We start from the raw sequence: 22,897 nt of genomic DNA, 5'->3' as shown, positions 1-22,897 counted from the left end.
CACAACAAGCCGGCTGTCGGCTAAAGTGATTATCTCTAATTTGAGTAGGTATAATAAATGACAAATTTTCAAATTTCTTGGGAAGATATTACACTCCGAAAGATAATCGTTACAGTGTAGAGTATTTACTTTATGCTGAACCAATATGATCATCCACACTAATATTATAAGGAAGAAACTTTTATATTTTTGTTTGTAACATTTTCAAGTAATAACCAATGGGACCGACCAAAAATTCTCTCGTTCTCGTTCTATAGCCGCCTTTTTGTTTATTCTTATAATGAGCATTTAATTCTTTCTAAATATTTATAATTAGCAACGCAGCCGCTAGATAAGCTTTAGGTGTTTAGATCGTTTTCATTAATAGTTTAAATAAAAAATCTATGCTGTCCGTAGTTTACCATGTAACAAACAGATTCGCATTAATTACATTAGTAGACATCATAATAATTCTTATAATTTCGATAAGTACATTAAAATCTTACACACATATCACTGTATGTCAAATGTACGTACCATTTATAATTTTATAATAATGCTCGTTAAAACATCGGCCAGTACATTTGAAATTATATTTAACAACAATCTTACGTTGTAGTGTTGAAATTGAGAAACAATACATTCACATTAGTTAAATAGCTTTAAACAAATACGATAATTACTCTATATCTAATTTAATAATGTAGGTATGTTTTGCAAATAGTTAGACATGAAAAGTAGACCGCCAAAGCGGTAACAAATATAAAATTTATCGTATGCATTTCAAAGTTTTATTCTTAGAAATATGTATTAAATATTCATCGTATATCATACCTATACAGCCGAACATGAATTCCATCATTCTTTCTATTCAGTCAGGCGAGTCGTTGTCTTTGGCGGGAAACGTGATTCGAATACATATTTTCCAATATGGACGCCAGGGTGACCAATAGCCATTAATATGGTTAAATGGATTCCAATGCTTGATTGTTCATTGGACAAATGGTTTTGTGGACAAATTGAGACCGTAATATTCCTATATGATAACTATAATATAACTGCTACGATGACAGTATTTGTCGTATTGCGCATAATAAGTTTTATTTTTAATTTCAACATTGGCAGTTAAGTCATGATTCTTTAGGACCTAAAAGCGACAATGATTTGATAAATATTCAGCGATTGGTAACTTTTTTACAAACAAAAATTGTATAATATCTGTTTGTTATTTCTGTATTGATGTCATACCCAAAATATTGTTTTGCAGATGCATTACCTTTTAAAATATATCTTTTATTAATGTATATAATATTTACATACATAACAATCATATTCAAATAATATATTCTTAAAGTAGGTAGGTACTCTAAATGATCCACTGAAGCATTCCGTTATGTATTTTGTTTAGGCCTCTATATTCCGTGCCCTTCCTTGACAATCAGTCTCAAAGCAAACATACTTAAATAAATCAAAGGCGTTAAATTGCGTTCAGTTACATATTTCATGTATATTTATTTACACTAATTTAAAACCTTATTGTGCGTTCAAGGGCAGTGATTTTAGCGATAATATGACAAAATCGTCAACGTCATGTCGCTATGCTAACGTAGAGGTCACGAGACTGGTAAAAATGGTTTGCTTTATAAATTTAAATGAAAATACGTTATATAACAATGCAACAAAGAAGTGTTCGTAAGACAACGTGTGAATGGATTTGAGGGATCAGTGGTTTGTACGCTTGAAACTGTATAGTTTTAGGACGTGGTAGTAGTATTTAATTATATTGTGACTAAGAATGGGAAGGTCAATGAACTATGTTAATTATGTGGTGAATACTTGTAGGTACATATATGCAACCCTTTCCGTAACATGCTATACATCTAAGAATAGGAAAGTCAATGATTTTTGTGTGAATTTCGTGTCAAATCATCAGAATTTAGTAAAATACGATATGTAGCTACTTAAAAATCGTTTTTGCATTTCAGTAATGGTTTATTTTATTTTGGCTGACTGTTAGTAGTTTATTGTTTCATTTAAATTAACACCTATGACAAAACAAAATGGTGTAGAATCGATCCTATGCTTAGTTGAAAAGCAAAATCTCTCTAAATTAGACATAATATGATTCTCTTGTCTCTAACGAATTAAATTATAAAACATCTAATTGATGCTGGAGTAATATTTACATGCCGATTTCTTAGAAATTTTAGAGCATTGTGGATGATTTCGCAGCGTGTTATACTGAAATTCAACGAAAGTGTACTTTTATAGAAATAAATCTTTGCTTATTTTGTTATTGATTTTATCAGCAGGGTTTGCCTTGCCGACCGCACAAGGAGTATAGATACTCCATGCTACTCGCTATGCGTAGAAGCATTGTTGCTAAGTCTCTTCAGAATTTTTACATTCATCCATACAAACATACGTATGTTCAACATTTGTTATTATTCGTTGGATAAACTTATGTTTTTTACACTTAAGAGATAAAATTCAAATGTTGAAGCAACCACGACATTAATTCAGGTTGGGACCTGTCAATGTATAAAAAAGAAACCGTTTTTTTGGTCCCTTTTTTGTTGGCTGAAGATTGAGACCTACGTGGAAACATACGTGATGATGTTTGGAACGTTACTGATGCGTTGCATTGGACAGTTATTGGGCGAAATTTGGTTGAATTCAGTATATGCTAATATGATTACTCTTTATGTTATATTTGATAACAAGATACAGAATTGTAACTGAAAAAAAATGATCACTGTCAAGAATTTCATGAAAATCTGTTCTTCCTCTTTTCCTCCTTTTTTCCTCCAAGCCACACCATTATATAGTAATAGTAGTCACAGATCGTGTTAATTTAACTATAAATTTAACATAAGTACTTAAAAAACATTGTAATGGCCTTGACACCACCATAACAACATTAAGCCTATCCATAGACATTCTATTTTCAGTCAGAGGTCCCATAAAGGTTCAAAATCTGTCGATTATTATCACATAACTAAAATAACAAATTTTCGAATCAACAGATTAAGCCCATAGGCCATAAATCTTAGCACATTCAAGCATTCTGTCACAGTATACACCAGATAACCGTACTGTACCGTTCACGATGCGACTCTGTATTTCGACCACTCATTCTTAAATTCAGCACGCGTACACTTCACTACAATGGCGGCACGCGGAGATATGCGCACGCGACTGCTCACATCCAATTTACTAGCTTCTGCCTGCGACATGGACTAAATACTAGTTGAGGCTATAAAAGCTAAATATATTTGACAGTAGCGTGGTTAATATTTCATTAATTAACCATGAGCAAGCTGCTATTTGTTTCTCGTAGCGGGCAACTGAGCTGGAGGTCCACCTGTTGGTAAGCGATCACCATCGCCCATTAAAAATTAAGGAAAAGGATTGAAGACGGAAATAAAGGAATGGATTGGGAGGAGTGAGGAAAAGAAAACGGGCATCTGCTTGTTTATTTTCGCTTACGAATTTCGTTAATTTAATTAATAAAGGCAATAATATGTTGATTAAAAATATAACATATTATTTGTGATTTTATCATCCACTTATGGGTAAGGTTGATATTTACTCGCAAAAAAAACTTTAACCACATTATTGATAATCACTAGATAGTAAAAACAAAGTTGCTTTCTCTGTATGCTTAAATCTTTAAAACTACACAACAGATTTTGAAGGGGTTTTTTAATATGTAATTAATATGTGGATTTTAATAAGTGATTCAAAAGGAAGGTTTATATAATATCATCCATAAAATTTCTCCAAATTTAACGCGTGCGAAGCCGCGGGCAAAAGCTAGTAATTAATAAACTAGTGCCATAGTAACTACAACGTAGGCCTGCCCCCTATCGTATGGTTCGTTTTACGTACGTAGTACCAAGTACCATATAGTACTGTATATGTTCTGCGTGACAGGGAGCCATAGCAGTTCTAGAAATGTAGGAGCTACTGGAGAAAATCATGCGTTTGATCATCAATATGAGAATTTATTGATTTTTGTGATGAGAAATTATTGTTTGAAATTTTTATTTTAGAAATAAACTTTGATACGTAGTATTTTCTTGTGTTTGGTTTCACGCGAGTATTATACATTTAGAAATTAAACATACAGCGAGCGTGGTCACGGGGAGGTCAAGGGGGGACGCTATAAAGTGTTCGAAACGTCGGGTTAATAATATAATGAATAAATCGCGTTTAAAATCCGTTGAAAAGTTTTTAATTTCTAAACTTTGATACGATTATGGATGTACCTAATACATATATATGTATGAATTGAGTTTAGAATTAATTTTCCTTTCTTTTGCTGTCTGGAACCTAGTTTTCAACTCCAACTTCGTTATTATAGAAAGATTAAGGCAAAGGCTATGCTAGTATAAGCTTTTGTATGCTAAAAATAAAACGCCGTGTTGTACTGTCAAAAAACAAGAGTAATTTTTCACGCTGGTACATTACATGGCATATTTTATTTATAAAAAGGTATAGCTAGAATTTGTTTTTTTATGTCATATCGGGCAACTGAGCTGGTGGTTCGCCTGATTGTAAGCGATCACCTCCACCCATGAAAATGTAGGTAGTGCTTCTTCAAATGCGCTGCCTACTTTTAAGAGGTCGGGTATAAGGAAAATATGGACGACTGGTAAAAAGGAATGAACTGGGAAGGGTGAACAAAAGGAAACAGGTCTCCGGCTCCTCCATTCACGGTATGAAACACAATAGTATGCTGTTATATCTTTATATATTTATATCTTTAATATTGTTAACTTTAAAAAAATATGTAAGATAAACTGTTTATGTAAACTAAATTGTATTTGTTATAAATTGTAAATTTTAAAAATATACATATATTTTTAAAATTTATATGAATATTGTCATAAATAAATGGCCCGTTTCCTTTTCCTCACCCGTCCTAGTCCATTCCTTCTTCCCAGTCGTTAATCCTTTCCTTTTCCCTTACCCCATAAAAGCGGGCAGCGCATTCACAGAAGTACTACCTTTGCGAATGCTTATGGGCGGTTGTGATCGCTTACCATCAGGCGAACCACCAGCTCAGCTGCCCGCTATGACAGAAAAGTAAAAAAATAAATAAAGTTATATAATGCGACACTTGATATTTCACGTCGTTCTTCTGTGGGGGTGTGATACTTCCCCGATGCGAGCTGGCCCAATTCGTGCCGAAGATAAGAATGTTGATAAACATATAAAAACCCATAAATAAACATTAATTGTTCGATTAGGAGTTTGCAACTAAGTTTTTCGATTATCTCGAAAGCATGAAAGATAACACACCCTTCGAAAACTAACGCATGGAGCAAACTGTTCCTGATAAATAAACGTTTACTTTTAAAACGTCCGATTCGAGAACAAAACTTTTTAGATGGTTTATTGAAGTGAAAACTTCTTTAGGCGCGTTGAGCATTTTGGTAGAGGGTAAAATCCTTGGTTCGCGTCACCGACATGCTAATGATAATAGTAGCCGGAGGCCTGCATCGCTTACCATCCGGGCGAACCACCCACTCAGCTGCCCGCTATGACATAAAAAAAAAGTATATCTATAGCTATGGAGAGCCAGACTAGCGCACGCGCAGTAGCAACTTGAATTCATTGAAATTCGTGTAAATATAAATACTATGTATAATTAAGATAATTGTATATTAATTATTTTTTCAACCACTTTGTATTTATATTTTGTAAACTGTTAACTAATAAATAAAACATAAAAAATTTCATATAATTTTTGCATATAGTTTTAATTACTCTCAACTTAATAGTTCCGTTTTCACTTCTATCGGCAGTCACACGACTGCTACTGTTTTTTTATAGCTTTCAGTAAGTTTAAGTCGGATAAGGTACTTATTATAATGCAGTTCATACTGTGAAGAGGGCGTATACTAATTAAATGAATGAATCACCTCGTGACATCACCCATTCATCTGTGGCGCCCACTGGAGCACTTTCGACATACTGCATCATACTACGCAGACAAGCGAGTTATTATTATCAGAATCAAAAGTGTATAAAATCTGTAAACAGTCAGATTACAGTCCAAAAACATCACTGAAATATGAAATGGTAAAGTTTACATATTATTTGGTATGAGTCATAGACATAAGCTTAAGATACCACTGCTTGTGATAAGTGAATTAGCAATAGGATTCCTGTAAAAAATTGGCCGCAAGTATTTTTAATTAATTTTTTAGCATTTAACCAATTTGCACACATAAATAGTGATAGCTTAGCCACTGCATGTTGCCTTTACATTATTTATAGACACGCAGGATCGAGCAGTGGGATCTGTATTATAAAGTTACTGGCTTTTGCCCGCGGCTTCGCACGCATTAAATTCGAAGTAGTTTAATAGATATTATTATACATATAAACCTTCCTCTGTCTATTAAAAAAGCCCGACCAAAATCCGTTGCGTAGTTTTAAAGATTTAAGCATACATAAGGACATAGGGACAGAGAAAGCGACTTTGTTTTATACTATGTAGTGATGTTTGATTTGAAAGCAAAAATTTTTATCCTAATTGGCTCAATACAAGAGAGGTACATATCTTAAAAAAAATAAAGAAACACTCTTTAATGATAGAATGAACTAGATATTTTCGTTTATTCTTATACTGAGTAGTTAAGATGTAAGTATGCAAAGTTTGAATTAATTGGCTCCGTTAAAATGGGTCAAAATCGTCTATAGGAGTCGGTTACATAACATACAGGTGAAGTTAATAAAAGCGTGTTAAAAAATCAGAACTCCCAACATGTAGAATCATCATTTTATCGTCATCACCAGTTCTACCTACATAGGAACATACCATTGCGAAATAGAAACCTAAAGCTCACCTCATCATAATTAACATAGATCGTAAAATTGCAATGTGTTAACTGCTAAACTACGAAATTTAAATTAAGAAAACAAATTTATTAAGACTTAATTTGACACCTGTAAATCATATGAACTAATGCGTAATTAATGGATATAATTGTTATGTTGATTGCAAGTGAAATTGAAGAATTTAAGGCAGTATGTAGGGTTATAGGTTTTTCTTTATGCCCCTAGCCGAAACGTACATATTTTAATGATGGCGGATAATCTCAATGGATTAAGAATATATTAACACCCCACACAATGACTAAAAACTATGTATCTAAATAGAGCTTATTGATTTCATATTTAAATAGCAACACCCTATTCGTAAACGGAGCCAAATATATACAAAAGTGAGTTTTATGAAATCGTTCACGGTAGAAGACGTATGCTGTATAAGCAATAATCTTCTAATTTCAAATTACGAATACATTTATTTGTAAAGGTAGGTATATTTATTGACTTAACTTTTGATACAAAGCCTAACCGTTAAAACGAAAATAGAATACGGAAATCGCGTAACTTAAATTTGAATCACGCATTTCCGCAATGAACCAAAACTTCACCGGAAACTAACCAGGATGTCCCGTGTTTATGGCCGCTGTCTCTTGCATCCAGGTAGACGCTTTTTAAATATGGCAACATACTTCGTAGTTGATGCGCGTGCGCCGTTTCCTGCGTGGAAAGGAGCGCTACCAGCCTATTGTTTGTACAAGGGATGTATGCGCATTGCATACAAATGGTATATCGAAATGGAGGTGCCTACGCTGCGATAGTGCCTCACAGCTTTGTGTAGGTACGGTGAGCGGTGAAACATAGGAGCATTCGAGAAAATATTTGACAATTACTTGCTACTCAGAGACTGCTCCGCTATTATCCTATCCTCCGTAAAAGTATATGCAGATGTAAAGAAGTAAAGAATCTTATAGATATGGCACCTAAGATCCTAGTTCTTTCAATGGTTTAGTTATAATATTTCTTTATTTTGTTAATTACTTGATCTTACCCGAATATGCATGCACCTGATAACCGATAAGTCCGTTTCAATTAATATAAAGAATTAATAAGAGTAATGTAATATTTAAAATAACATATTTCCTTTATTTCTTTCGCTGCAATGCACATTAAGGAAAAAAATATAATAATTTTATACAAGCCAATAAGTAGATTGCATTAATACGTCTAATCCTTAAAATCGCATTTCTAATATGGTATGAATTGGTATGGTATGAACGCTATCTTTTAATTTTCAGGTCTTTAAAGCATTTCAATTTCTGCATATAGCTTCTAAATAGTTTTGTAGTATTTATTAGTTAATTTTACTTGTTTACTTTATCAAAGATAAAGTTTCAATTACCTCCAACGTGTAGGATATAAGATATATTTACTTGTGCAGAGGATACGCACCCTAAAGGTGAAGGGAAGTTTGTTTTATTCGTGAGAAAGTCTTATCTGAAGATTAAAACTATACTGGTGTTATTGTTTAACTTCACCGCAGTTTGATAAAATTTGAAAATTGAGATTGTGTGAAGTAAAAAGATTAAGGAAAATCGAGAAACAGATAGTTTGTATGTAGTTAAGGGTAATACAATTTTTAGGAGTACTTCAATATTTCTAATTTTATTTGAAACTGTTACTAAAAATGTTCATGTTCTAAATTAAATACCTTATTTGGAATACCGACGTATTACTTTAGAAAGGAGTCGTTATATAGAGTCGTAAGCACACTTTGTTTATTTGGGAGAAGTATGTATTAATTAGAAACAAAATGATTATGCATCCTTATTCTTTCCTTCCTATATATATATGTCCAGTTATCAAAATCAAATTTGAGCGAGTTGCTACATTTTTGTCAATCAAAGCTTTTCATAAAGCAGTACCAGAGAGTTAGATCTTTCTCTAGCGAACAAAATGGAATATTTAACGGAAGTTCTGTTCAACTACTCCTTACCCAACGAGAGAAGATGTCAAATCGTAGAATTTGCTTTAAAGAACATCAGCCACATTTGAATACATCAATCGTACGTATGTATGGATACATTAGATTCTAAAATTTTATAACATACGGTACTAAAATATCATTCAATGGCAAAATATTTTGTGATAACTGATTCGCTAGTTTCATTCTTTTCCAATAATATCATATACCGAATCATCTCAATGTTTTGAGTTTTAATGGAAACACATGCAATTTATTTTAAAGATCAATACAAGATCTTTTCCTACAAGAAAACGCTTCTTACAAACCACATTATGCTAGGTACATAGTAATACAATCTTATTTAATGTAATTCTTTATGTAAGCAGTAGCAATTTAAACATGTTAAATATAGTATAAAACCTGTATTAAGTACATATTATAGTCAGGCACGAAGTAACGAATACAAGCGTTTATGCGTCACGTTATGGGTGTGACGGTAGCCAGTTATAAAATTCAAATAGGCTTCACGTGGAAGTTGGTGGAAAAGTACTTCATAGGTTAGGGAGTACCTTATTCCATAAGACACCATCTAATGACAAATACCTATTGCGGCTAATTGGTATTCATCTTGCGCGCGTAGACCATGCCGCGGTGGGGAAGGGTTATTAGCCAGCGCCGCCTCCGCGCCCAGGCATATTGTACCGAGTTCTGCCCGCGAGCGCCGCACGCTCGCCCGTCAAACGATAATTTACTCTGTCAATATTTGAACTAATCTAGTGACCGCACCAACGATTTCACCACTCTACAAGCCGGTGGCTGGGAAGGCAAGATGTCGGCATAGCTGATTGAATATTATATACGGCTGTGTCACATCGAGCCAGCTCAATCCATCGGCGTTCTACTAAAGAAGATTGAAGATGGCAAACGCTCCCGTAATAAATTCGCGTACGATTTTCCGATCGCTCCCGTACCGCGGGGCGGAGGGTGTCTGACAGCTGTCATTGCGTCGCTCTGCACTTTCTCGTGGATGAAACGAAGGAAAACTTTATTTATATCACACACGAATATGTTCCCGTAGAGTGCGACTGGCTCTGTGCGTGAATAACGATACGAAAACACGACGAGATAATGGCGAACGACGAGGTGTTAGGTCCGCGAAAGACGATGTTCGTTTTAGTGATTGTTGTGGGATGTTTCGCAGTGTTGTGGCCCAGAATCCTGTCGCCTCTGATCCTGGGCCACACGCAGGAGCAGCTAAAGCCGAACAAGTTCGACCGGGAGGCAGGTAAATAGGTATTTTTAACTCTAGCTCAATGTCATTATCGCTGCACTGCGACCTAGTGAAGCGTTAGTTAGTCTAATGATACGATCCTAAATTCGTATTTGAGGCGTAAATTTGACAATAAATTAGCAAGGTTATCGTAATTTATTACAAAAAATTACGTACATTGAGAATTTTCGAAGCGTTTGTTTACGTATGAAAAGACATAGCTATGCAAATATGAGTCGCGGTCCAGTTGTTGACTGAGAATTAATGTTTACACGAGATCTGATTGGAATGTGCTAGATAATTGTGTAACTAGGGAAAAATCGCACACATAGGTTGTAACTATATACTTGCCAATGTTTAAATATGTCTTTATAATTATTGTTATCTAATAAGCCTAGCTACCTATACATGAAATACAATTACAACTGCTGTAAAATATTTTGAATGATCCATTTAAAACTACTGTTCATGTATGGAACATGATTATACAAGGAAAAAAATTGTTAAATTTTAATAATATTTACCAGCATAGTAATTAATAGGCCACAATATGCTATGTGGATTATTATAATTTATCAATGTCTTTAATCTGGTTTATAATTAAGAAAAATAATGTTAATTGCATGTTTCGTTGCTGGAAATTGCAAATTTAGGTCATTCAGGTTCTTTTGTTATTTGTGTGCAACGAAATGTGAAATTAATGTAATAAACGATATATATTTATTGATATACATACATCTTTTATACAGCTTTTATTTAAGGACAATAAATATTTTGGCTTTTAAATACTTATTTAAAATTTCTCAAATTTTTATGGACTTTATTTATTATTTGATTTTGAATTATATGATTTTTGTTTTAATATTTACAAAACCATAAACAGTTATGTACAAAAGCAAATATTTTTGTAGAATATATTGTCACTGTAATGTGAGTTACAAAGATTTTAAAGTGTTAAATAAGGAATCTTGATAAAAAAAAAATCCCATTCAAGATAAACATTTCTATAACTCAATATACAAGGAATTATGTATTATTATTCATTTTAATACTTTCCAATCATGCAATTTAGGCTGCTGTGAAGTGATATTTCAAACGGAAGTTGCCGTACTCGAATTAGTGAATGAAGTGTGCAACTCCGCACTAGGAGTTAGCAAGCTATCGCCACAATCTGCGGTAGAATGTCGTAAAGCTGTCAACGAGAGCTGCGGCGTGGATATCGCGGCTTTCCTGAAGAGGGATGAAAATGTTGGAAAAAGCACAAAGAAGCTGGTGGAGGCATTGAAGAATACAAATAGTTCATGCTTGAGGGAACACTTTGGAGTTCCTATATACAGCCTGAGCCCCCATTCGCCGGTCAACTCATGGACCCTGCAAGACTGTTAGTGCTTTGATTATATCGACTAACCAGCATGATGTTTGTGACTAATATTTTTAATTATATTTTATGGTTAACCTTTGTGGAAATAATGAAATAGTTCAATTTTTTATGATTTTTAGAACTAACATTGGTAAGAATATTATTATTAAATGTGGTAAAAGATTATAAGTAACTTATCAGTGACCAAATAAGGTGAAAAGATACTAGAAGAAGGTTCCAAAATGTTTATTTTCATGAGTCAAGAAGTTATATGACGAAATAATTAAACATTTTCAGGGGCAAAAATCTTGTAGCTTTTTTAAAGTTAATACCAAAGCTGTTTAATTTGAACTAAAAACTCAATGCTTTAAAATACATACATGAAAATGAAAATATACAAAAAAAATAAAAGAAGCAAAAAGTTCACTCACGATAACAAATTATGCACACAATGATAATGAATTGTCATGTGATTATTTTTTTTTGTTTGTGCAGTTTTTAAACTCACAAATAAAGATTAAATTTCTGGAAGCAGAAGTATATTTTCAAATTTAAATGGTATATGATATTGTTCTGTTGGTATTTTTTATTTTTCTATTTAATCAAGAACATAATTAAACTTATATAATCTATATTTCTTATAATGTTAAGTATAGTGAGATAGGCTTCTATATTGAAAGGTCTATTTATATGGCTAATGAATAAATGTAGGAATAAACAATCTTAGTAGTCATTAATAAATCATAAATATACAGAAAAATCAAAGTGACTTGTAACCAGCTTAACAAGTAAACATTTTTATAATATACATGTACATTATATGTTAGACATACAATTATTTTCCAAGTTCATATTGTATAATGTAGGTCTCTGTGAATATATCTTTGTGAAACGATAAATTCTATAAGAATGTGTGGGTAAAGTTTGTTCAATGAACCTGAGCTTCCTATGTTAGAACTACTAGTCATTGGTTTTATAGTTTTGGTGGCAAGTAGGAATTCCCAATCAATATTTAATTAATTATTCTCTATATTATCGAGAAGAAATGCAGATATTTCATTGTATGTCATTACTGCTTAACATTTCTCGTGAATTCAAATCGTTGTATCGCCCCATAGCATTTTCAAATTAAATAATGCCCTCAAGTTTTCGTGGCAGAAAAGTTATATAAGATTCATAATTCAAAAGTATCGATTTAATAATAATAGTAAAACAGGTAATTACTTTCGTATTTAAAAATAGATATGGATAAAACGACTTTAAAGGGTATTCACGCTTGTGTGACGTTTTTAATAGATTTAATTATAGGACGGACGCGTTAGCAGATGGTCATATTACGCAAATCGTACTTGCTATTACAGATGATCCACTGAACTGTTCCGTGAATTTGCCGATGCCGACATAGATTCTAGAAAAATCTACATGTGGAAGTAATGTCATTATTATATACCGCTAGGCCGGTTGGTGTAGGGCTGTTAGGAATTGATTGTGTAGTAGTCTTGTGACTATGAAATAGGTTTTGATAGATTTTTTAAAGTTTAGTAGCGTTTTACAATAATTTGTGTAGCTTGTGGTATATTAAAATTATAAATTATTTTAATTAAAAAACTAAACGCTTCAAATTGGCATGACTTAATTAAATAGGATCACACGGAAAGACAGCAGACCAGCAAGCAGAACCAGCTTTGAAATAAAAAAAAGAATCATCGAAGTCCACCCAGTCTAAGTTTTACTCTTTGGGTTTTCAACCGACTGACGTGATTGCTTTCGTGTTTGATGGGAAATTGCCGTCTTATGGTCCCATTTTAGAATTTGGAGGGGTAATTCAGAAACGTTGGTCATGCAGACGTATTTTTTTCTGGCCCCTATTTGTCAACGGTCCACCTCCAGTTGACAGACCTATAGATTCTCATTTGCCGAATGGTTGCAATTTTTTTTTTTTTATTGCTAGAACGACAGAACGCTATCACATTTCATTACCAATTTAATAGTGTTTGTCATCATTACAAAATACAATAAACATTGCATATGTTTGATAATTTAATTCGTCATTGACGATCCCCGAACCGTTGCGTAAAGACGTTTGTTGGCTTATGAAACTAGTTTTTACCGGTTTATTTAATTTAGCCTATTGAATGTATATTTTAAAATAAATACCACTGAAATATTTAATTATTTACATGCTGGCTATTGTCCGCGGCTTCGCTCGCGGTGTCAAAAAAAAACGTTCTCATGTTATATTTTTATAATAGCGCCATCTATCGGAATTTATGAATTTCGGAGTAATCCAATGCATCGTAATGGCTCCTCCCATGGGTATGAGATCTTGCGCCGCGGTAAAGAGAACCCCATGTCACTCTCTAGCCTCCTAACTATCTACAGAGACTGTTGCAACAAGAAAGAAGGACAAACAAACAAACTTTCGAATTTATAATTAGATTGCCCATAAAGAATTTTACCATTATGAATTTAAAATGCTCGATTTGATATACCGAAACATTATAAATAAACAAAAATAAAAAAATATATTGAAATCAGAATTTTTTTCAACGGTTGCGAATTTCGTCGTAATATTTTGAAGATAATGTTCCACCATAGCATTAAATCTTTGGAACCAATACGGAATAAGATTCATAGACAGTATTTATTCCAGGTCCATTATTAATTAAACGTTTTGATGTGCTTATAAATATTTGAGTTTTAATATTGTAAGTTCTGTATCTTGATGACGCTAGAATCTAGCATAAAGTCCCATATTTATGGTAAATAATTGCTTAGTGGTTACAAAGTGGATACAACATTGTAGAGTTGCTGAATGCTGGCAACACATTTTGCAGGTTTAATAACGCTTGTTGAAATGTTCTCGGCTGAATACCGTTAACATTTATACAAAGTTTCTGGCAACATTGTTTATGTACTGCTTATCAAATCTTTACCATAAATACGTGGCTTTTTCATTAGCTCGTATATGTTACCACTGCAGGGACAGGTCTTCTATGACGGTCTACGAAAACTAAGATTCTCTTCAAAATCCTTGCTTCAAGATCCTCATAGGACGCTTGTGTGCATGGCCCATGCACTCCCTTTAAAAGCCTCGCAGATCTACGGGCTGATGATGATAAAATCTAGGCATTGTTGTGGATAGACAATAATCAATCCATATAATTCAATATGCAAGTTTGTACATTCCAAGTTTTAAAATTATACTATTTATAGTTAAAACATGGCGTACATATTTTTCAAGTGACTTCAAAAAAAGGAGGTTATCAATTCAACTGTATTTTATTATGGCTTCGTCTCTTGAGAAATTTCGACTGGCGGACCGATTTTATTTATTTTATTTTTATTTGAGAGCAGCTGCCATTTAAAGTTGATCTATTGACAATTCGAATCTCTTGGTTCTCATCGTGGTTCTGACAATTTGAAGGCGATTTAATCATTTGTTAATAATAGTTATTTTATTGTAGTTCTTCTACCCCTGCAATAATTCCTGAAACATTTTCTTTTGGGTCTATTGAATATTGTTATGTACATACCGGTGTGAACCAAAACTATGTACACATGTGTGTACCAAAAGTATGTGTGTATGTGTATACCAAAGAGCTTTTAATTGTCGGCCGTGTTGCGTGTAAGACTGAACTATGATAGCTGGCGGTCGCCCATTGTCACCAAATAAGGCCATCTAACGGTTGGCGAGCAGTATGCGACATAAAGCTTGCATGCTGCGTTAACACTGTGTCACATTGTTGGATAAGTTGAGGTGCAGGGTGGTATTTTATATGGAAGTGGTGGTGGTGTTAATTTGGTTTTTAATTTGCTTTGTTAGGTTTCTGGGAGGCGGATATTAGCGCAGAAATAAAGCGAGGAGGGAGATATTAGCCATTGGATATTTCAATTAAACATGGCTTAGGGTCACATGAGTGATTGGCTATTCAAAGGCGTTTCATAAGATATCTTATTGAAATAGAAATACAATTTATTAGCGTATGTTAAAATCGAAATGTTAACAAGCTCTAAATTAATTTGGACGTCATTTCAATAGGTTATAATATCTAAAAATATTTACAGGATTTGGCGAGCTTCGTCTTCGTCGCTTATCCTTTACAATAACTAATGTAATAAAAAAACCTCCTATTTTCGCCCTGTAATTACGACTATCTAAACTAAAATTATAAAGAGGATGCGCTTTTGTATGTATATTTGAAATGTTTGAAACCTACCTGAGTGATATATAGTGATATGATTGTGATTATAGTTATATTTAGTTTTGTTTTTAGTAAGGTATACTTGAATCTCGTATACCATTTACGTAAAATTATCAAGCGCCGTGTGCCAATACTAGCTGTACTGATGTGCTAATGGGACTAAGTATTCTAAGTGATGTGACACTCGCTCCACCGTGACGAAACCATGAACAGTTAGTTCAGAGATGTTACTTGTGTCTTGATGCCTAGCTTTTTGTATGGCTATGTCTGATAGAGCGCTAACCTGACGCCCCGCTGCGACGCCGAATTGTGTTGTACTACGCGGTTTTATCTAGTCCTATTCCTTTCTTTTCTTTTTTCTAGATTTCTGTTAGGATGAGAGATTAGAAAGATTGGAATAAACATTGGTATTATTTTATATTGTAAAGGCCTTGATTTTCCTTTGTTATTGTTGTTTCTTTATTTTCCTTCTCTGTTTTATATATTATTTATCTTTATTTATTCTGCAAAAAGCGTATTAATACTTTAGTTGCACTCTCTGTTGGTAAGTTGGTTATAGTGGAAGTATAAATGAAATTAATTAATAAATAGTTTAAACCATATACGTAATAGTTTGTTTAATTTGAAACCTCAAACGCTTGACAATTAAATAAAGAGACATTCAAAAGGAGTTATATTAATTTTCACATGCACTAGCTCGCTTACACGTTTGCTTGATCCCTGAAAATAGCATATTCAAAACTGTTTTACAATAAATCATCTTAAATCTTCGCTCTATTTTACATTGAAAGAGGGACACACAAACATACATGTACGTTATAACGTCTAATAGGATCTGGAGCGATGAACCGACGAGTGCACTCTGGCCGCGGTTTGTTATCTGTGCTTTGTGCTAAGGAATGTATTTTCGGCTGCATTGTATAACCATAGACTATTAAATAGTTACACTAAACAGACAAGATGGAAATTGTTTGTCTCACCACAGATTATGTTAATGATGTTCGATGGGACACAGGCCTCCTATGAGGGTTCGGATAATAATCCACCACGCTGGTCTGAGTTGGCAGATGTCACATGTCTCGAACTTTTGATTCTTTTACATGTCGGTTTCCTCAGGAATTTTCCATTTATCGTTTTGAGCAGAGCACCGTTATGATGAATAAAGAATTTAATTTTTAACAATTGGTTTAGTCTTTTCTTTTTATTTTATTATATCTGATGGATTACGTGACATTTAATACGATACGTTTTTGTACAGTGTCTGCATGTTCGTAAATAGATAATCGAATCTGTACTTAATGATTTTTGACGTTTCACTCATAAAGATGCTATAAAATATGAAATAAGGCGCGTGTTTTATGTGTGCTTTCTGAATCGTAATATTAACACTTAGAATTAAAGTCTTTGTAACATGTATTTTGAATTAAGTTTTATTGGTAATTGAATGGTTATTTAGGTAATAAATGGTACTCTATACATGCGTAATAGACTGTAAATTTATAAGAAAGCCTAGTAGCTAAACCAGTATTCTATAAAGTGTTGACTTTAAGTATGATTAGTCTTTCTCTCTCTCTCCTTCTCTTTCGTTTTATATAGAGGTTAAATTGTCATAGCTGTAACTAATAATGTGTGACATGCTAATGCAAGTAATACTATTCTGCAAAAATTCTCCAAAGGTCCTGGCTGGTCCTCCAAATTCTAAATCGGGACTAAATTGAAAAAAAAATCCCTATCAAAATCAAACAGAATCATGTGAATTGGATGAAACCTATGGATATATAGAGTAACATACCTAAAAAAAGATACAGTTGAATCGAGAACCTTGATTTTTAGGATGTCGGTTGAGAAAATATAAATTTTATCACATCTGTTTAATATTAAAAACAAGCTTCGGCTTCGGGGCGCTTATTAAATGTTTAAAGAAGTTTGTCGAAGAATTTGCAATTCACTCGGTTATCATTTTATACATCTTTAGTATGCCCAGAATGAGATAAAAATGGGCAATATGCTTATATCTTATCAGTATCAAGGTGCAAGTCGAAAATATAAAAATGCCAGAACACAATTAGTTTGTTTCGGGTATTCTGAATTGTAACATTTCGTCACACGTCAAAATTCAAGTATAGGTCTGCGGAAGTACAAATATTTTTATTTCACGTATTGGTATTTATTACCTACACGTGACCCTGGCGCGTACCATAGGACATCCCAGGGCTCCTGCTAGTGTGTTTTGCGAATGGTCACCAAGGAGTTTTTAGTAGGTATCCTACGTGCTCTGCTTTAGTCCCGAAACACTAGTACATTTTGAAGATCCCTCCCCGTTAAAAAAGTAATGTACCATAGAAATGGGACTTACTCTAATCAATTTGAGATCATTTTTTTTCACTGTTAGCGTCTTTGGAAAGTCTATTGCAAGTGCTAGAAAGCGATAGATTATTAAGGCCCTCAGCACGAATATCAAGCTACGAATGTTCTCCCTCGATATTATTTCATGTTGCCTCTTACCTGATGCAGACTAAAGCTTCGACATAACGTTATAACTGAAATAGGTGTTCATACGATAGAAATAAATTACTTGAGTCATTTGCTCTTTAACAAAGTATATGTAAGGGAATTATTTAATTCTAGCGATTCTTATCAGGATAATAAGATAAACAAGATATTATTGTATTGTTACTGATTTTTCATGAGTGTACGAATTTGGAATTAAACCTGTCAGTTTAAAAATTAGTCAAATATAATAAGAGTGTAATGCTGTCCGTTACTTATTAACATACAAACATGCAAACATGGAAGTGAAACTGAATCTCCATAGGGGTATGTCTCAATGATGTATGCCTATACCGCCCCACTCTTCTGTCTTACCAACTAGTTCATAAATGTCTCTATTATTATGATATTTTGATTAGAGCAGTTGTTTATAATATTCTTATTTCGTTGATTATATATTAATTAAGCTTTCCATGATAAAAAATTTCTTGTGTAGAGCATACTTCATGTTTTCTACTCTTATTAATAATTTCTGTCTGAATATTATATCATTGAATGCAATCTCGGGGCATATAAATACCTGTATGTACCCTAGTATGTTGTCGTCAACTGCTCCATACTTCAATGTTAGTTCTCACACTCCACAGATTGGCGTAATGACGTCACAAGGATTAAAATAGATATGCAAACATGTGCGTAATGAAAAAATATGTTGGCATACACGGGTACGCGGTGATGTTTCAACGTACGAACCTTGAAATCCCATATGGTTTTATACACAAATTAGGTAATACGGCAATTCACGAAGTGGGTCAAATTGTGCGCTATGTGGCTACAAGGCATGAGCGGTAGCGGTTTGAATAGGAATCGACGCAGAGTACTGCTACTGTGAGAGATGTGGTGAAATTTTCAGGCTTTTTAAATGAATTGAGGGAAATGAACGAAAATTTAAATAATTTTACGTGTTAATGACATGTTAAAACGTAATAATCGTACTAAAGCAAATAACCATTATTTTTTTAACTTTAGGGCGAGTCTTCTATTGAACACGCGCGCTTCGTGTCGTTTGTGCAATTTTGTACCTACTCTAGATGTGGCGTAGGTGCAAAATTGTACGATAGAGCTCTCAGCAACGATCTGCGATGATTTATAGTGTGTTATAAATAATTTTCTAAAATGAGTTCCCGAAATTTAATGAAAAAAATCTGTGTAGGTGTATCTTTATTTAAAAAAATAGATGTTTGTTATTCAAAAACTGTTTTTTTTAATATTGAATTGATTTGCATGGGTAGGGCTCTATAGGGCACTTTTATGAATGTATTTTATTGGATAAGGGCATAAAAATATTTGGGATCATTATGGATAGTATGGGTCATGTCTGGACTGACCTGGATGTCAATTTTCGTCAAACACGATGCCAATATTGCCTTCGCTTCAAAAATTATCAATAGAAATTATAATTTTACTTGATCTCTCCATAATTTGCTACAAACATAAAATACAATACAATTACTTGAAAAAGCACGAAATCGATAGAATACAAGCTTTTTAGACTTTTATTTCCTTGTTTCAAAAAATAAAAAGTAATGAAAAAATCGAAGCTATCTCTCGTTAAAATTAATGATTTTATCACTAGAATGTCAGATACTCAATGGCATCAGAGAAATCAGATTATGTTTTTATGATGAAGGAATGATCCTTTATTTCTTTGTTTTAATTAAGTTGATCGATGTTCAAGGCATAAGCGGTTGCGGAAATATTGTATGTTGTAAGAAGAAGCAAGTTTTCTAAAAAATTGTTATGTATCTGAATCTACTAATATTGTGTGCTTTGTGTTTTTAATGTTTACTAAAACTCATTATAATTATCACATTAGTAATAGCGCTCTTTTTGGTTGCAGCTAGCATGCCATATAGTCTTTTTAGATGTGTGTACTTTCCAGGAATCTTTTAATTTTTCTAATAACAATACATTTTTTCATAAAATATCTATAAAAATCTATTAGATTAAAGTTTTTGCAACGTTTCGCTATTACAGAAAATATTAGGATATTTATCCAATTACCCCTGTTCCTAATAACCCCGCTTGATCCCATGTAGTGGAGATATATTAACAATTAATATTATTACGCAGCATTGAAGCAAGAGCGTCCACTGCGCGCGATGTCGCCGCACCCGGCGCTCCGCGAGCGGGGCCGCGCGATCCCGCCGGGCGCGCCGGCCCGCCAGCAGATGCCGCCGCACGTGCGGGTACGGTCGCCCCTCTCTGTGTACCTGGAGATCGAGGTCAGTGACCGCGTGACGTGCCGCTGATGCCGCTGATGCCGCTGCTGCTGTAGGGTTGGGAGTCCGTTATATGTAAACTCCTTAGTGATAGAACTTTTTGGGTCGGGAATGTAAGATACTCTTTGGTGAGGAAGCTGGTGAAAATTGATTGTTTTGGCGATGCGGAGTCAATGTTTTTTTTTTATTGAATATAGAAGTGAGAAAAATGTTTATTTAAGTAGGTACCACACATCGCTTCATAGATATTATATTTCTAGATTTTTATTGTAACTTGTGACTGTAGCGACGGTCGCTTCAAAACTCACGTTTGTCATAAGAAAGGATATACTATGTTTGAAGCGTTATAATGATAAAATATCCAATTGAAGACAATTCACACATATAAATAAACTTTCACTAATAGCTTAATCGGAGACGATTAGGCTGTGTGTATGTGTGTGTGTATGTACTTCTCTAATTGTACTTGACCGACTTGCCTAATTCGGTGTGTGTAGTCGTCGCCTTAAACCTACATGTACGCATGTGAGGTAGCTTCAATGTACAGGCGAAGCGATTGGCGGGGCGATGAGCGGAGCGGATTGTACTTTGTATATAATGATTATAAAACTATTGATTAGACTTTGTTAGAATTTTAGGCAATTCTTTTTTTCGACGATGTAAGTTAATTTGGATAGTTTATATATATTCATTTGCTTTATGAAACCAATAATTATAACAACGTTATTGTAAGAGTAATAGCTCTTTTCGTAATTGGAGTCAAGTATGGAACACATTATTTTATTAAATTATTGTATCAGCAACATGATAGTTATTCATTTGTAAGTTTGTAGAAAACATTAGGTTTTTATAAGTCATAATTATATTACCGTTCATATTTATGCCCATTTTAACCAAACGAAAGGGTGTTTTTTAATTTTTTTACTCGATATTTCCATGTGTTTCTTACTTCTTTCCTGGGCTTTCAACCGATTGATGTGATACTTTTTGTGTTGTAGAGAGTTGTTTTCATTTGGCCCTATTTTACTAATTGTACCTGCATATACTTTAAAAAGCGCGATCTTATCATCTTTTCTATGAACGCAACCGTAATTAGTTTGTCTATGGGCTGTACTCCCACCTTTATCTAGTCTGTGTTTATATTTGCACAATACACGCTTAGCCAATATATGATTTAACGATGTTTGTATTTTTAGAGCCGTTTTGGTCAACCAATAACTGTGTCGGGATTAAATATGCGCCAAAATGCGCGCTTTTATCGAAAAACTAAAGCGCCTTCAAATTGTCAGAACTGTACCAGCCAGTCACACAGTCGAAAGTTCTAACGTATAATAGCAAAAAAAAAAAATGCAGTCGTACCTCCTTAACGAGTTGGTTGAAAAGTGTGAAAAAAAATAAAATAGAGTCGGATCTCCTTAGTCGAAAAAAAATAACATTTAGAAAATTTTTCTTACAGTGCTTTCTTTTACTTGTCGAACTATCCCTACCTAATGACGTTTCACAAAATTTGCAGCGTTTTCGAAATTTCGCCACGCGACAAAGATCCTTGTAGCACTGTACGTATGTTTTTCTTTTACTACACGTCATAATTACTATAAACTAGACGCTTGTCCCGGCTCCGCCCGGATAACAAGATTCCTGTTTTATCCCAAAGGAGCATTTAATCGGGACAAAAAGTATCCCATCACCCAAATCAGCTCATACCCTCCCTGCCTGTATAACAAATTTCATCAAAATCCGTTCAGTAGTTTCAGCGTGATTGAAGGACAAACATCCAAACAAACAAACTTTTACATCTATAATTTTTTATATAGTATGATTAAATTTAGTAGGTATTGACTCTTGCATTAGCATTAGATTTAGAATCGTCTAGTTAAAAATTATTCAATCAAACTTATTATAACGGACTCCCAGCGGCGTATGAGTTAACTCCAGTTCGAGCTTCGCAAGTAACCGTTAACAACAAAATGTGAGTATGTGTAGAATAGATTAATTAAATAAATAAAAATGTAGTAGAAGATATTCAAACGAGTCTCCAAAAAGTTTCTTTATCTTAAGAAAAAAACAATTTATCTATTTACATTTATATTTTTTTTTTTTTGTAAAGGCGGCAAAAGCAGTCTATATTATCTGGAGGTTATAAATTGTGTCGGGATTTTTTTCCGAATTTTTCCAGTCCATTTTTGAAACAGATTTTTTTTATATTATAAAAACAGGTGAGCGCCCGCGGCTTCGCCCGCGTTGTTTGGAACTTAACAAATTATATACTTTCCTCAAAAATCACTAAGCATTGGTGATAACAACAAAAATCGATGAAGTGGTTTTTGAGTTTATCGCAACCAGTCAGACAGACGCGACGGAGCAATGTTTCTTGAAAAATGTGTAGTGAAGTCATACTAAAATTGGAGATTACTTTGAATGGATTCTATCACAAGCAAAAGCTTGTAATTAAATTGAAATATAAAACATTCTAATAAAGCTTCATAACAACTTGCGGAAACTAAT

General features: G+C 33.6%; 1 protein-coding gene across 16 annotated transcripts in view; it reads left to right on the top strand.

The window, feature by feature from the left end:
- The first annotated feature begins 9,307 nt into the window (after positions 1-9,307).
- Positions 9,308-22,897, top strand: part of LOC119831701 (resistance to inhibitors of cholinesterase protein 3) — a 34,853-nt gene continuing 21,263 nt past the window's right edge. For 3 of the 16 annotated variants that reach the window (XM_038355162.1, XM_038355161.1, XM_038355160.1), the window contains exons 1-3: positions 9,322-10,070; positions 11,128-11,436; positions 20,244-20,395. In XM_038355162.1, coding sequence (XP_038211090.1) covers positions 9,914-10,070; positions 11,128-11,436; positions 20,244-20,395 — 618 coding nt within the window. In that variant the 5' untranslated portion in view covers positions 9,322-9,913. Of the gene's footprint in view, positions 10,071-11,127; positions 11,437-20,243; positions 20,396-22,897 lie in introns of all 16 variants that reach the window. The other 13 variants (XM_038355164.1, XM_038355170.1, XM_038355169.1 and 10 more) reach the window with 9 other exon arrangements.

Source organism: Zerene cesonia, chromosome 14 (assembly GCF_012273895.1).
Source record: "Zerene cesonia ecotype Mississippi chromosome 14, Zerene_cesonia_1.1, whole genome shotgun sequence".
In the NCBI taxonomy this organism is placed as follows: domain Eukaryota; kingdom Metazoa; phylum Arthropoda; class Insecta; order Lepidoptera; family Pieridae; genus Zerene; species Zerene cesonia.
This window is presented reverse-complemented; position numbering and strand designations above follow the sequence as displayed.